Source organism: Monodelphis domestica, chromosome X (assembly GCF_027887165.1).
Source record: "Monodelphis domestica isolate mMonDom1 chromosome X, mMonDom1.pri, whole genome shotgun sequence".
In the NCBI taxonomy this organism is placed as follows: Eukaryota; Metazoa; Chordata; class Mammalia; order Didelphimorphia; family Didelphidae; genus Monodelphis; species Monodelphis domestica.
Genome location: NC_077235.1, coordinates 29,593,672 through 29,608,227, shown reverse-complemented (window position 1 = coordinate 29,608,227; position 14,556 = coordinate 29,593,672). Strand labels below are relative to the sequence as shown.

Sequence of the window (14,556 nt, the reverse complement as noted above, 5' to 3'; positions counted from 1 at the left end):
GATAGTGTAAGAATCACTACTTTTGTAGGATGGATGAGGAAACTGAGACTGAGATGAAGCCGAGTGGCTCACTTCTGGTCATACCGGTAGTAAGCCATAGAATCAGATCTGGAGTCTGTGGCTTTTTGGTGAGAACATTGCCAAGATTTCATCATAATCAAGAATGAAAGCCTTTACTTAGAACTTAGACTTAGGGTTGAGTTGATGCCCACCTACTCCATCATTTTGCCCTCCTAAAGTTTGTAAAGTTGATATTTGGAAAAGATGGTCACCCCAGGCCTCTCTACTCCTAAAGAACTTGGGTTTGCTTCAGAAGATCTTCAAAGCCCCAGCAGACTCTTGGATGTAGAAACTCTCTTCTGTGCCTGAGAAGTTCTTTCTAATAGGGATGCTTCGAGTAAATGTATGCATCAGTGCACACATACGCATAGTATCCATAGTAGCCCATTGTGTCTGGATCATCTCCAGAAGGCCAAAGCTACCAGAGACTCAAATGGGTGGTCTTAGGGCCCCAGTCTGCAGTAATGCCTCCACTTCTGTTTCACTTCAACATGGCCTCTCTTTCCTCACACCAGCCCAGTGAGTTGGTAGTGTCGGGGTTCTTATTCCCATTTGGCAGAGTAAGAAATTTCTAGTCTGGGTCTCCACAGTGAAGAAGTACGTGAGAATTAGAATCCAAACTCAGTCTAATTCCCAAGCCCATGCCCTTCCCATTAGCCTTCCATATCCAGCAACACACATATTTCCATTATAGATGGAACTCTCATCTTTTCATTAACTTCCATTCCAGAATTTGCCTAGTCTCAACTTCTTCAGATAAGCTCTAGTTGATTTAAGAGCATACAAGAGCCCATGATTGAATCCTCAAGCTCACACAGATCATGGACCATGAGAAGCCACTTGAAAGGCAACTGGGCTGACCCTCTCACTTGAGAAATTAGGAAATAGAAGCTCAGAAGAGGCCTAGTTACTTGACTTATTTTTGACGTTGAGCTAGTAAGTAATGAGACCAGGATTCAGCCTCTCTCTCTCTATTGACCTACGTACTCATTTGCGTTTCTTTTACTTAATCATTGGCTACAATGAATGATTATTAATAATAGTGATGATGTAATAACACACTTTCCTAGGGCTTTAAGCTTTACAAAATACAATTGCCCCATGAGGATAATATAGAGATGGAAGGCAGAAGGGAGAAGTGGCTACCCCCTACAGAAATGGCGGGTGGTGGGGTTGTTCAGAGAAAAAGAAGGGAAGAGGAAGTGTTTCCTAAATGCTGTCTTATTCTTGGCACTGGTTGCCAGGGCTATAGAAGAAGGCAAAGACCTGGGCATTATTCACTCTAAGAGTTCACAGGCTGGTGGGAAAAGAGACACACAGAGGAAACCACCAGAGAACAATGGTATGTTGAGCCCCTTGGCCCTGAAGCTAAGTCTGGCTCAGTTCAGCAAAGGGGGAGAACACAGTGAGGGGGAAAGGGAAAGATAAGAGTCATCAAGAGAAGGAAGACTCATCTGAGGGGGGCCCTCCTGTATTTGTCCTTAGGCTAGCTGCTAAGGTGGGGAGGGGGCATGAGATGGCCTGCTTGGGGAGGCAGGACTCCCCCATATGTTAAAGGAATCGGCCATGCACTAAGCAGACAAAAGGAGAATAGAAAGAAAAATGGAAGGACTCTGACAGGAGTATGGGAGCAACCCAATTCTTTCAACAAACGTGAACATAAGCCCCGATGGAAGTGAGACTCTGGTGTCATGGCTGGGGATATGCAGGAGATAGAAACACAAAGGCTACTCTTAATCTGGGGGCCGGGCGAGGTAGAGTAGGAGAAAGAAAAGATATCCTTCAATCTCCACAATCAGTATTAAGGAGAAATAAAGTGCTCGAAGAAATATGAGAAGGGAATGGTCACTTTTACCTGGTGGGGGCAGGGGAGACCTTATTAAAGGAGGAGACCCCTGAGCTAGACCTCAAAGGAAGGGAGAGGCTTCAGTAGACGGCAATGGGAGGGCTGGAGGGACCAAAGCTATTGTGACTCTTGTAGTAACCTTTTTGGGATCAGAAATCCAGAGCTGGAAAGGACCTTAGAGGTTATCTAGTCCAAGCCTCTAATTTTGTAGAGGAAGAAACTGAGGCCTAGCAGGGTTCGGGTTCAATAGGCAGAGGTGTAATGTTAAAGCAGTGTCCTCTGACTGTAGATCCTGCTGCCTCCTGAAGGCTCACAGTAGTCCCATCTACCTAGCCAATTTAATGCTTCTCCAGGAAACAGGGTAGAAAAGAACAGGTTGAGAATAGATAGTTCAAGGGGATCACAGTATACATTAAGGGAAACAGTACAAGATAAGGCTGAAAAGAGGAACAAGTCAGTTTGTGGAGGGTCTTGAGTGTCTCCCCAGATTTATTTAGGGAAAAATAGAGAGCACTGAAGGTTTTTCAACAGACCAATGACATGAACAGAGAAGTACTCAAGGAAGATGGCACTGGGAAATGTGTTAGAAGTTAGAGAAAGGAACCTCTGGAGACAGGAGGACCACTTAGGAGGCTGATTCTTACTATAGTCCAGGGACTGGTCCTTGGTGGTGGTGGCCAGGGTTTGTGCAAGTGACAGAAAGTAAGGAGTGAGAGAGAGGGCAGAATCAGAGAGGAGGAGAGCAAAGTTAGGATGTTGGTGCTGCTTGGGGTGGAGGGAGGAGGCTGGAGAAGCTGGCCCCGAAAGCAGGCAAGATTTAGATAAGTGGAATAACCATCCGCATAGAAGTTGGCTCAGGCACTTGTGGTTAGATGAGGATTTTGCAGATATCCAGAGGGGACTGGACATTTCTGGGATGTTAATGTAAATCAATAAAAAGTTGGTCTGTATGTGGCTTGGGGAGCAGTTTTCTCTGAGCAGGTGCAAATTGCTTCCTGGTTAATCAGACCATCAAACGTTATCTGTAACCAAAAACACCTCCTGGGGCCCAGGCTTTGAAAAGAGGCAGTTGCCAGTTGAGGGCTGGCTGCTGATTAAGTGTGGGTGACTCCTTCCCTGGCTGAGCTGGGCTCAGGTGCAAGCAGCTGCCCTGAGGCGGTCAGACCATTGCAGAGGTACTCAGCATCCTGCTCATAGGCACTTTCTGAGGCTGAAAGCAGCGTATGAAGTCATGCAGGGCCCCAAAGAGGGCTCCAAGGCTAGCAGGAGCTGATTGTTAAATTTTCAGCAGGAACACTTACACCTCAGAAGTAGGCAAATGCTATGAATGAGGGCTTGGTTTGAAGTTTCATGATGAAAATAATGTTAATAATATAGATGAAGCTTTGAAGTGGGGCCCACATGTATTCCCCCACCCCCATCATCCCCTAGAGCTGTTTGCTAAATGTTTACCAGCACATGTGGGACTGGCAAGTTTTTTAATCTCTTTGAGCCTCAGTTAACCATATTTGTAAAATGGTGGCCCTAATGAGAATGCTTATATTGTCTCCACAGGGATGTTGCTCACAAACTTAAAAATACTAGAGAAGTAAGTGTGAGTTGTTATGATTGCTTCAATCCCTTTCCTGGCAGAGGAAGGACAGGAACTGTATTACTGTCCATGGTGCTGACCCCGAGCCAGACTCCGGGTATGCGGGCTACTCTAGGTTCCAGAGAAGTCATCTTGGCCAGTCAGAGCAGATCAGAGCTGGAAGGGACCTTAGCAATCATATACGTCAAACACTTCATTTTTTGTTGGCAAACTCTGAGGCCCAGACACAGAAGGGGACTTGATCAAAGTCAGACAGCTAATAAGTGGTTGTGGCAAGACTCACACCCAGAGCTTTGGACCCCAAAAGCCCTTATGCTTTATCCATCTTTGCTTCTTTCTTCACTGTCAAAACATAGCCTCCTTTAAGTCAGGGAGAGTTTTTTCCCTCTAGTCTTTGTTCTTCCAACACCAAGCATGGTGCCATGGCACACAGTAGGGGCTTAATAAATATTTATTAAATTGAATTGAAAGCTGTAATTGGAGACACCCACTCAAAGTTCTGTTTTCAATCTCTGGCTCAGTAGCATCTAACCACAGGATTGGGGGCTGAAATGCAAAACTTGGAGGGCCGCCATTTGCATGGGTTATCATTTGTCTTGGCCCCAGTTGTTTCTATATGCTGACTGTTCCTTCTGTTTAGCTCAGTGGGTTAGAACACAGCACTGATGATGCTAAGGTCAGGAGTTTAGATTTCATGTAAGCTGGTTAACCACAACAAGTATCTGTTGAATACTCAATATCTAGCTAGCCTCTTTAGATGCCGTGGGAGCCCCCTTAAGGCAAGGTCCACCTCCTCAAGGAAGCCATAATCTAGTCAGGGAGAGAAATCTGTTACAATACCAGAGATTACTTTCAGATTCATTTTTTGTGATCCACCTGGGTTTCATCAGTATAGGGAGGGAACTCCCTCCCCTGATGTAGCTTGGCTTGAACTTCTAGCTTTAGGGAGCTTCCTGGGATCCTGGGAGGCTAAGCCAATTTGCCCAAGACCACCCAGCCAGAATGCTATGGAGCAGACCTGAGCCCAGGCTTCCCTGACTCCAAGATGGGTCCTCTCTCCATTACATCACAATCAGAGATGCCATTTTGGTAGATCTTAGTGATTTATAAAATACCTGATGTTCTTTCATTAGATCCTCGAAACAACCCCACATTCCCAATGGGTAGAAATTCTGATCCCTATTTTACAGTTTGGGAGGCCAAAGTCCAAAGAAGGGGCTTACTTGGTACTGGGCATAGCCCCAGAAATGGAGGCAGAAAGCCTGGGTGCAGAGCTCAGCTTGACTACTTTCATTCATTCACCAAATACATCTACTGCATGCAAAGTGTAGGCCTTGTACATAGCGGAGTCCAGAGATGTTCACTAATTTGTGTGACTACAGGGGCACAGGTACTTAATAAAAATACCTAGACTGGTTGAAAGGGAAATCGCTTTCCCTCTCTGTGTCTTGTTATCTTCATATGTAAATTAAAGGGGGCAACCTCTGGGGGTTCCTTCAAGGTCTTTGAGTCATATACGATGACAATATACACTCCAGAACCAGAATAAAATCTAATTGGGAAATACTTAACAAAATACATGAAAATGGGATAGCACTTGGGCAATGGTGATATGTGGTTTTTTAAGTCAATAGGCCACCCACATTTGAGGTAGACACCATTGATGTGACTTACCTCAAGGTGCTTGCCCAAAGTTCTTAATGAGTGAAAAGTTCTGTGGACTAGAAAGGCCTGAGAAGACTTCATGGAGTTGGCAAGGCTTATGCTGAGTCCCTTTCCCTTAGCACACCTCCTAAGATTGGACAGCTCTCGTGACAGTGCATGAGATTCTGAGATTTTGCCTCTATAGGACCAAGTGGTAGCTTTGAGCATCGTAGATGACTAGGAAGCCATTTGGCTGCTGACCAGACATTGCCCGCTTCTGACCCCTGGCCAGGCCCCTGACCAACCAAAACAAGGAGCTGAGATGCCTTTGGGAGCAGATCCCTAGCACTTCCCCAAGACATAGCTACTTGGAGACCTTAGACACAATGATTTCTCCCTGCAGGAAATGTCTGGCCCCGCATGATTCTGCCTGGATTATGTTTCTGTTTCTCTGTCCTTTTCCAGGCTGATAGCTCTTAGCTAGAGAGGAAGGCTGAGGACACTCCAGCATGGAGTGGCAAGACCTACCATCCTCAGACAAATAGTTCCCTCCCTTCAGAAGGTGCCTAATCCAAGCCAAGCAATGAATGAATGAACAGCTATGTAGCATCTGCTGTGAGCCAGACAGTGTGCCAAGTATTGAGGTGATGAATACAACTGTCCCCGAGCAGTAGTGATCCATTGTTCATTTGAATCCCTTCGTGGTGTGTCTGGCGGGAGGAGTGGGGAGAGCTGCTTCCCTAAAAGATGATCCCAGCCCACTTTAGAAGAGCTCTGAGTATTATGTCCTCAGTCCCAGAAATGACTCAAGATGACCAACCAGCCCAAGTTACCTTCTCAGAATCTATCTTTCTGACCTACCCATATTTCCCTAGGGTTTTACCATTTGGCATGGTTTGGGAATCCTTTCTCTCCCCATACGGCTAGGGGAGAGATTTAGAGAAGCAGCAATGAAAGTAGAAAGGCCTCTTGCCTATCAAAGTGTGGAGGATGGGAGCACATAGCAAAATAGGTCCTGGATTTGGGTTCCACTTGAACAGGTACATGATGGTACAAAAGGACACATGATTTGGGGTCACCTCAGGCAAGCCATTTTATATGAGTCTCTAGTTCCTTATCTATAAAATGAAAGATAGGATTAGATGTTCATGAAGACCATTTCCAACTTAAGTCCTGTGGTTTTCTAGCACAAAAGAACTTTGATATTTATTCAACAGAAGACAGAAAAATTGGCTGCTTCAATGTCACATGCCAAAGTATTTCACATCAGTGAGTGAGGAATGGTCTTCCTATTTTATACCTCATTTGGTATAATCAAAATATCATTTAATCATTACCTCTGTGGTTGAAGCAATCAACGGATTTTATCCGATGTTAACATATGCTTGGGAGATACCTTTAAGATTGTTTTATTCTGCTGGATGAAATGCTTGTTTTTCTTCTCATAATTGATAAGCAATAGCAGGGATTTGTATTCTCTCTACCATTTAGTCAGATGCATGATTATGATGATATGCTTTGCTGTGGAATATTGCTTCCTGCCCATTCCCTTCCCATTTTCCTATCAAAGAAACCATTGGGGTGTGCATAGACCATTCCTCATAAGATTTTTATATAGATGAGAATGTATGTGGGTTGGTAGTTTCTAATGTTTCCTCAGTTGCCTTTTGGTGATCATAGTAACTGCATGATATTTTCCATTTTCTTGTGAACCTTCTGTCTCTAAGGCCTTTTAAAATTGATCCTGAGTGCCTTGTGAAAATATGTCATCTTCACCACAGATTTCTTCTGAGTGGAATTGTGCAGGTGTAGCTACTCTTTCCATTTTTATCTTTGTAAATGCTATTCCCATTTTCTCATAAAGTAATATGGTTACTAAGTTAATAAGTGGATGAGGACTGACTCAGTGCTGGCAAGGCACTTAAATTTCCAGCTATTTGTTATACTGCCATTTTCATCTACAAATATACTGGGATGATCTGACTTAGTGGAGTCTTATAGTATGCTTTCTGTAGGCCCATTTCCCCCTCCACTGCTTCACACTGTTTTGAGAAGTCATAATGTTTTACCAACTTCCTCTGTAAGGTTTTTACCAATGAGTCCACAGACTATGTGAGTGTTGTCCTTGGAAACCTTGTGTTTATCAAGGAGATCAAGTGTTTGTGGGATGAAGTGCTTTCTAGGCTCTTCTGGCCTCTTTATTGTGGGAATTGTTTTCTATTAGCTAAACCTTTCCTAAGAAATGCTGACAACCCAAGCTGATGTCATTACTCGTCCATTTCCCATTTTTTAGTCACAGGTTTCTTTAAGGGGGTTAGAGGTATTATAATTTTGTATGATGTTATCTTCTCATCATTTCCCTTTCTTTTAGCTTACTGTTAATGTAGACCTTTGCTCTAATCAGTCAATAGTTCAGTTACACACAGATTCAGAAATAATTCCTATGTCAGAAACCAATTACTTCCTGTTTTGAAAAGATATAGTTAATTTCATTCTTTTTTTGATTTTGTTTGGCATTTACTTGTTCTTGTTTAGTCTCTGTCTTCAAAAAAAGAAGTATTCATGGAATCAAGATAGTATACAAATGGCCATAACTTTGGCTTTTTAAATTTCCTAATCTTAAATTTTATTTGTCAACATATTTGTCAATGTCCTCCTTTATTCTGAGATTCATGTTCAAGTCATCAAGGCTTAAAGTGTGTTGCTTTCATATGCATCCTCCAAAAATGTCTTCATTTCTCCATCGTTTCCAATAGATACTAGTATGCACACTACATCTAATTATATTTGAGGTGGATTTCTTGCTTGTACACATGGGAGTCAACTCTAAAAGCTCCTTCATTCTCCTCTGTGAGGTGAGCCTGTGGGCCACCCTTCTATTTAGCTGCATTTTCCTCACAATTTCTGGTTCCACTGAGAGTGAAAACAGAAATATTACTGTGACTCAGGTCTCACATTTAGAGGACCAGCAATGAAATAATATTTAAATGTGGTTCAAAACCTGTGTGATTCTAGTCCCCGATATCCCCGTTTCCACTACTTGATCATTATCACTATGGAAGCAGGAAGGGGGCACCCAGGACTGAAAGCCATTTTGTATTTTCCTTTGGTTCATGGCTAAATAATCCATCTCCAGAGGCCAACCTGCTAATGATGGGCCTCTCTTTACTTGGCTAAGCTGATCATCAGAAAGCAGGTACTACCTATTTGTGATACCTTGATCACAGCCTCTACAGTGTTATAGAATCTATTGGAGCTCCATTGTCATGTTCTCCAAGAACCCAGGGTCATCACCATGTCATAATGAGGCACTGGAGGAGAGTTTTATGGACTGTCAACATGGAAATCTAGAGATCCCCAGTTTACTTAGTTTAAAGGTATAAACCCCAGGTTTTAACCTTGTCACAAGAGAGGTTTCCCCCTGAGGGAAGGTCCCACTTCACCAGATAATAGACATCCACTTCAGGTGGGAGGCAGATCCCATCAGGTAGCTCTTTTGTCTCCAGAAGGATCTCCCAGCATATCACACCCTCCTTAAGGAGGATCGAACTCAGGACCGTCAGCTTGTGAGACTGACATGCTACCTACTGTGCCAAAGCTTACTGAGGAGGGTGTGATATACTGGGAGAGCCTTCTGGAGACAAAAGAGCTACCTGATGGGATCTGCCTCCCACCTGAAGTGGATGTCTATTATCTGGTGAAGTGGGACCTTCCCTCAGGGGGAAACCTCTCTTGTGACAAGGTCAAAACCTGGGGTTTATACCTTTAAACTAAGTAAACTGGGGATCTCTAGATTTCCATGTTGATAGGACACATCAGAGTTTCTATGTCTCAGCAAATTATTATACCTGGTACCTCCGGAGAACAGGAGTGAGGGTGGGATGATGCAAGGAATTCTGTAGAGATCACTTACCTGACCTACTGAAATTTGAGAGAGGATAGAGTGACACAGCTGCCTCAAAGAGAAAGTACTGGACCGAGAGCTATTCTACCAACTAACGGTCTAACCTTGGATTAGCCCCATCATCTCTCTAAGGCTTTAGTTTTCTCATCTGCAACATGATTCGATTCTAAGTTTCAAGAGTAGAGTTAAGCTCAGCTTCTTGGTGAAAGTCTTGAGTTTTGTACTTTTCCACTTCCATGTGCTTGATTGCCCCATTACTTACTGCCATTTTTTGCTAGTTGAATTCCTATCCATCCTTTCAGCAGTACAAAGCCTCCCCTTTGGTTCCTTAGTCAGTTGGGCTCTTCTCACTCACTTGGAGCTCACATAGTATTTGGTTTGGTACTGATCATGTTATATAGACTATAGTTGTCTGTGTATGTCATATCTCCTTCCTGGCCTGTAGGCTCCATGAAGACAAGGGCCTTGCCTGTCTCCTCCAGTGCCCAGAGCAGGACTGTGCATGCAGTAGACACCTAGGCAGTTTTTCTTGAATGGATATTGAATGAATGACCTCACTTCTATTTCTTTGGTCTCTGCAGGAATCATACCCAGTCTCTCCTTAATAAACACACATCATCAGGCAAAATGGGCAGCAATGGCACAAGCAATACAATCGGCAATTGCAGTAACACAAGTGTGCCCTTTCAGTACTCTCTCTACGCAGCCACATATATTGTGGTCTTCATCCCAGGCCTTCTGGCCAACAGTGTAGCCCTCTGGGTCTTGTACCGCTTTATCAGCAAGAAGAATAAGGCCATCATCTTCATGATCAATATGTCTGTGGCTGACCTTGCCCACGTTCTGTCGCTGCCGCTGCGGATCTATTACTACATCAACCACCAGTGGCCCTTCCCAAAGTCCGTGTGCCTTCTCTGCTTCTACCTGAAGTACCTCAACATGTATGCGAGCATCTGTTTCCTGACATGCATTAGTCTTCAGAGGTGCTATTTCCTCCTCAAGCCCTTCAAGGCCCGCAATTGGAAGCGCAGGTACGATGTGGCCATCAGCGCCACTATCTGGGTTGTCGTAGGAACCGTCTGCTTGCTCTTTCCCATCCTGAGAAATGCTGGCCTGGCCAACAGGAACCAAAGTGCTTGCTTTGCTGACCTGGGATACAAGCAGATGAATGTGGCCCCCACAGTGGCAATGATCATGATGGCTGAGCTGGCTGGCTTTGTGATTCCTGTCGTCATCATTGCCTGGTGCACCTGGAAAACAGTGATATCTTTGCAGCACCCACATGTGACTTATGAAGGCGTTGCCGAGAAGCAGAAGGCTCTTCGGATGGTCTTCTTGTGTGCTGGGGTCTTCTTTATCTGCTTCACGCCCTATCATATAAACTTCCTTTTTTATACTTTGGTGAAGGAAAAAGTTATCACTAGCTGCCCCATCATTCAAAGCACACTTTATTTCCACCCTTTCTCCTTGTGCCTCGCAAGTCTGTGTTGCTGCTTAGATCCTATCCTTTATTACTTCACGACTTCTGAGTTCCGAGACCAACTCTCCCGCCATGGCAGCTCAGTGATTCGATCACGGCTCATGAGCAGGGAGAGTGGCTCTTCAATGATGAGCTAAGGAAGCCCAGCCCCAAAGACTTGCTTTTCTCTCCTATTTTTTGACTTGTCCCTAAACCCCAAGAAACAGCCAAGCTATGGTAGAGTTACAAGACACTCAGAGTGGAGGGCAGTGGTCACGGATGGAGTAAGAAGTGGCGTTTGTTTGTCTGAACTATTTTTGTTGTTCTGAAATTGAGGACTCCGTTATTTAAGAGAGCAAAATTCAAACTGGACAGATGTTTCAGATGTAAGAGCAAATGTTCTCAGTAAATTGTGATAGGTTCATCCAGCTTGATTATTTCTTTAGGAATGTGGATATTCTTTTTCTATAAGGAAAAACCCCAAAAGAACCCAAAAAACAGTTCTTGGACTACTATGGAGGCCAGTGCTCTTTTCCTTCTTTTTATATAATATGCATAAAAAAGCCAGACTTTGATGTGAGGATTGCATGAGCAAAGGGTGAAAAACAATAGAACTGGCTTCCCCTGGTTCCTTTTCTTGAAAAAAAAAGGGGATGGAGCTTACCTTGTCCGGTCGCCAGCACTCAATAGTTCAGTAGATGAGGGCCCAGATTTTCACCTTACTCTGCTCATGAAGATACAGACCAAATCTGGGTCAACATAAGTAAGTATGGCTAGAGAGGTGTGGCCATTGCATCGGTCCTTATGGGGTAGGACTGGTACTTTGTCTCTTAGCCAAGTCACACGTAGGCTTTTCTGTTACTCTCATTGGGCAGTGTTCAAAGATCTTGGTCCTAAAGGTTCAAATAATACACTCCGTCAAAAAGGATGCCTCACTTTAGGTATGGCCAAGGGTTGAACCCATTAAGCTGGCATGGGAAAAATGACAACAGAAAAAGAAAGAATTTTCAGGAAAGCAGATAAGTCTTAGACTTCACTCTCCCTATCGCACCCACCCATGTCCTTACAACTTTACGAATTTCCAGGGGACTTCCTTGTACCCCTGCTGCGCACCTGGAATGCTGGCACTTTGATAGACACTCTGCCACTTAACTCGGACATGGATAGGTTTGGCGCAGGAAAGCTGTGGAGTGGTTAAATCCAGTGGCAATGACTCATGCTATAATATAATGAAAACGGATCCTTATCACATCCTATGTTAAAAGGGAGAAAGGGCAATTGCTGGGAGGACATATTTCCAGCTTCATTTTTTCCCAAAGTTGATAACTACAATTTCAGGACTGCTGAAGAGGATTTCAGTGTAGGCAGGCTGCGTATTTGTAATACCCTCCAGTGAAAGGCCCATACAAAGGAACTAGTGGCAACAGCCAAGGAGGCCCAGGAGAGAGGGATAGACAAATGAGGTTCTGACCAAAGGGAGCACATGATGTGACTGTAAATAACACGAAAGATTATTTTACTTTTAAAAATACAAAGCTATTGATGCCTTTTGTTTTTGATAATATTTTCTGTCATTCAAATCACAGTGATATGCAAAATACAGTACATGTTACTAGTCTGACTCTTTCAGACCAAAACCTGTTAATGCTGTCCATGAGGATTTTCATGGCAAAGATGCTGGCGTGCTTTGCCATTTCCTTCTCCAGTGGATTAAGGCAAACAGAGGTTAAGTATCTTGGCCAAGGTTCCATAGCCAGTAAGTGTCTAAGGTCATGTTTGAACTCAGGTCTTCATGATTCCAAGCCCAATACTTTATTTGCTGAGCTACCTAGCTGCCTCCTAGGTAAACAGGGGTAAGTGACTTGTTTAAGGTCACACAGCCAGTAAGTATCTGAGGCCACCTTTGAACGTAGGTCTTCCTGATTCCAGGCCCAGTGCTCTATCCACCGAGCCAACTAGGAGCTTCTACACTGTACAAAGTTGACACTTAATAAATGTTTCTTCATTCATATGCCATCCCTCCCCTGGAAACATTCTCCTTTGCTATGAAGAAAAGACAGAGCCCAAACGGTAAACATGAATATTAAAGTATGCAGCTTTCGTCATTTGTAGTCCACCTGCCCCCACAAGGAGGGAAGTTTGTTTCATCACTGGCAGACTGATTTTCTGGTGTGGACAGTAAAATGACTGAAGGAGGTTCTCATAGAGAAACTCCAGAAGTAGCTTGAACAAGGTGACTATTTTGGAAACTAGTTTTCATTTTCATTTCTATGTTCTAGCATGGGACCTTCAGTAAGTCACAGCCTATCTGGACCTCAGTTTCCTTATATGTAAAATGGAGGTATTGGACAAGATGGCTTCTAAAGCCGCTTCCATGTGTAAATCTCATTGCTAGTCTTGAAACTCCTTTGAAATGGCTGATGAAAGGAAAGCATTTCAGTCCCCTGGCAAAGGGCAACATGGAGAATTTTTGACAAAAATGGAAACACTTTAGATTTTGTGGCTACAGGCTTTGAGTGTGCCCACCATTCGAGCCAACGTTTTGAGTCACTTTATTTTGGATATTGTGAAACAATGAGCTGGTAAGACAGCAAAGGATGGCTAATGCAGTGCTGAAGAAAGCAGATGCATGCATTGTAGAGAGGCTACCTCCCATGACATTATGGCTGTGCTAGAATGGCCATGAGACAGCTCAACAAAGGAGGAACACTATCGGCTTCAAGGCAGCCAAAGGAATACCAGCTAAGTGTCTGCTGCCTCTGTGTGTAAATCCCCAGGAAAAAACGAGGACAGCGGGACAGACATGCCGGGATTATCTCTCCGAAAGAATCCCCAGATGTCTCCTCAGAGAGGCCTGCCAGCATCTCCCCCAAGAAGCTCCTCCTGAAGTCTCTCACCCTGTTGTGATGCTCCCACTTTAATTGTAGCAAAGATGAAGAACAGGAAGAATACTGTATAATGATGCATTCTAGTCAGCACCATCGTGCGTTATTGCGTTATTGCCAAACTATTTGGGTTTTGCACGTCCTGGAAAGTGTGCATTTTCAGGATATAACAGGTTGTATATTTCATTAAAGAGCTGATTAAGCCCAGGGTCTATTGTCGTGCTTGTAAACATCGGGCGTCAAGCCAGCTTTGGGCCAGGAGCCTAGCCTGCCTTTGAAAAGACTTCTGTGACTAAATGGTTGGGCACAACCCCTCAGGAGCCTACTAAATTAGCTCAGGGGAATCCCACAAGATTCCCTAAACACCATTATTTTTCATTCAAGTCCATTTGATTCCATTAGCACTGAGTGAATACAGAGTTCATTACTATTATTACCATTATTGCTCTGGATATTTCCAAGGTGCTCATCTTTAGCCACAGAGTCCTTTGAAGGAAGGGCTAAGAGGAGAGATGTGGTTCATGAAAATCAAATGGCTACAAGCTGATGTAGTTCCCCAAAGAATGGTCGTCAGTGGCCTCTAGAGGCAAGAGTTGGGTAGAGCTCCTTTGTACCCAAGTGTTTTAGTGTTCTCTCTCTCTCTCTCTCTCTCTCTCTCTCTCTCTCTCTCTCTCTCTCTCTCTCTCTCTCTCTCTCTCTCTCTCTCTCTCTCTCTCTCTCTCTCTCCCTCTCTCTCCCTCTCTCCTATCACTTTCTCTCTTCTGTCTTTCTCCCTCCCTCCCCACCCCCTCTCTCCCTTCTCTCTCTCTTTTTCTCTACTTCTCTCTCTCCCTCCCTTCCTCCCCTCCTCCCTCTCCCATCTGCCTGACTACTCCTTCTCAGTCTCCTTTGCTGGATAATCATTCATGCATCTCCCCTAAATGAAGGGGCTCCCCTAAGTACTGAAGATTAAAAGAAAGGCACAAGACAGGCCTTGCTCTTAAGGATCTCACAGTCCAATGGGAGAGAAAACATGAAAACAACTTTGTACAATTACCATATAAACATAACAAATTGATGATCATTTCAAAAAGAAGAGGGATCAGAAAAGGCTTCATGTAGAAACTGAGATTTCTGCTGAGACTTAAAGGAAGCCAGCAGCCAGAGATGAGGAAGGAGGACATTCCA

At 44.0% G+C, this 14,556-nt stretch overlaps 1 protein-coding gene across 2 annotated transcripts in view; it reads left to right on the top strand.

Moving 5' to 3' along the window:
- P2RY10 (P2Y receptor family member 10) overlaps nucleotides 1–13,750 on the top strand; it is a 108,649-nt gene extending 94,899 nt beyond the window's left edge. For both annotated transcript variants that reach the window (XM_007507480.3, XM_056808844.1), the window contains one exon: nucleotides 9,627–13,750. In XM_007507480.3, coding sequence (XP_007507542.2) covers nucleotides 9,673–10,662 — 990 coding nt within the window. In that variant the 5' untranslated portion in view covers nucleotides 9,627–9,672 and the 3' untranslated portion in view covers nucleotides 10,663–13,750. The remainder of the gene's footprint in view (nucleotides 1–9,626) is intronic.
- The last annotated feature ends 806 nt before the right edge of the window (nucleotides 13,751–14,556 follow it).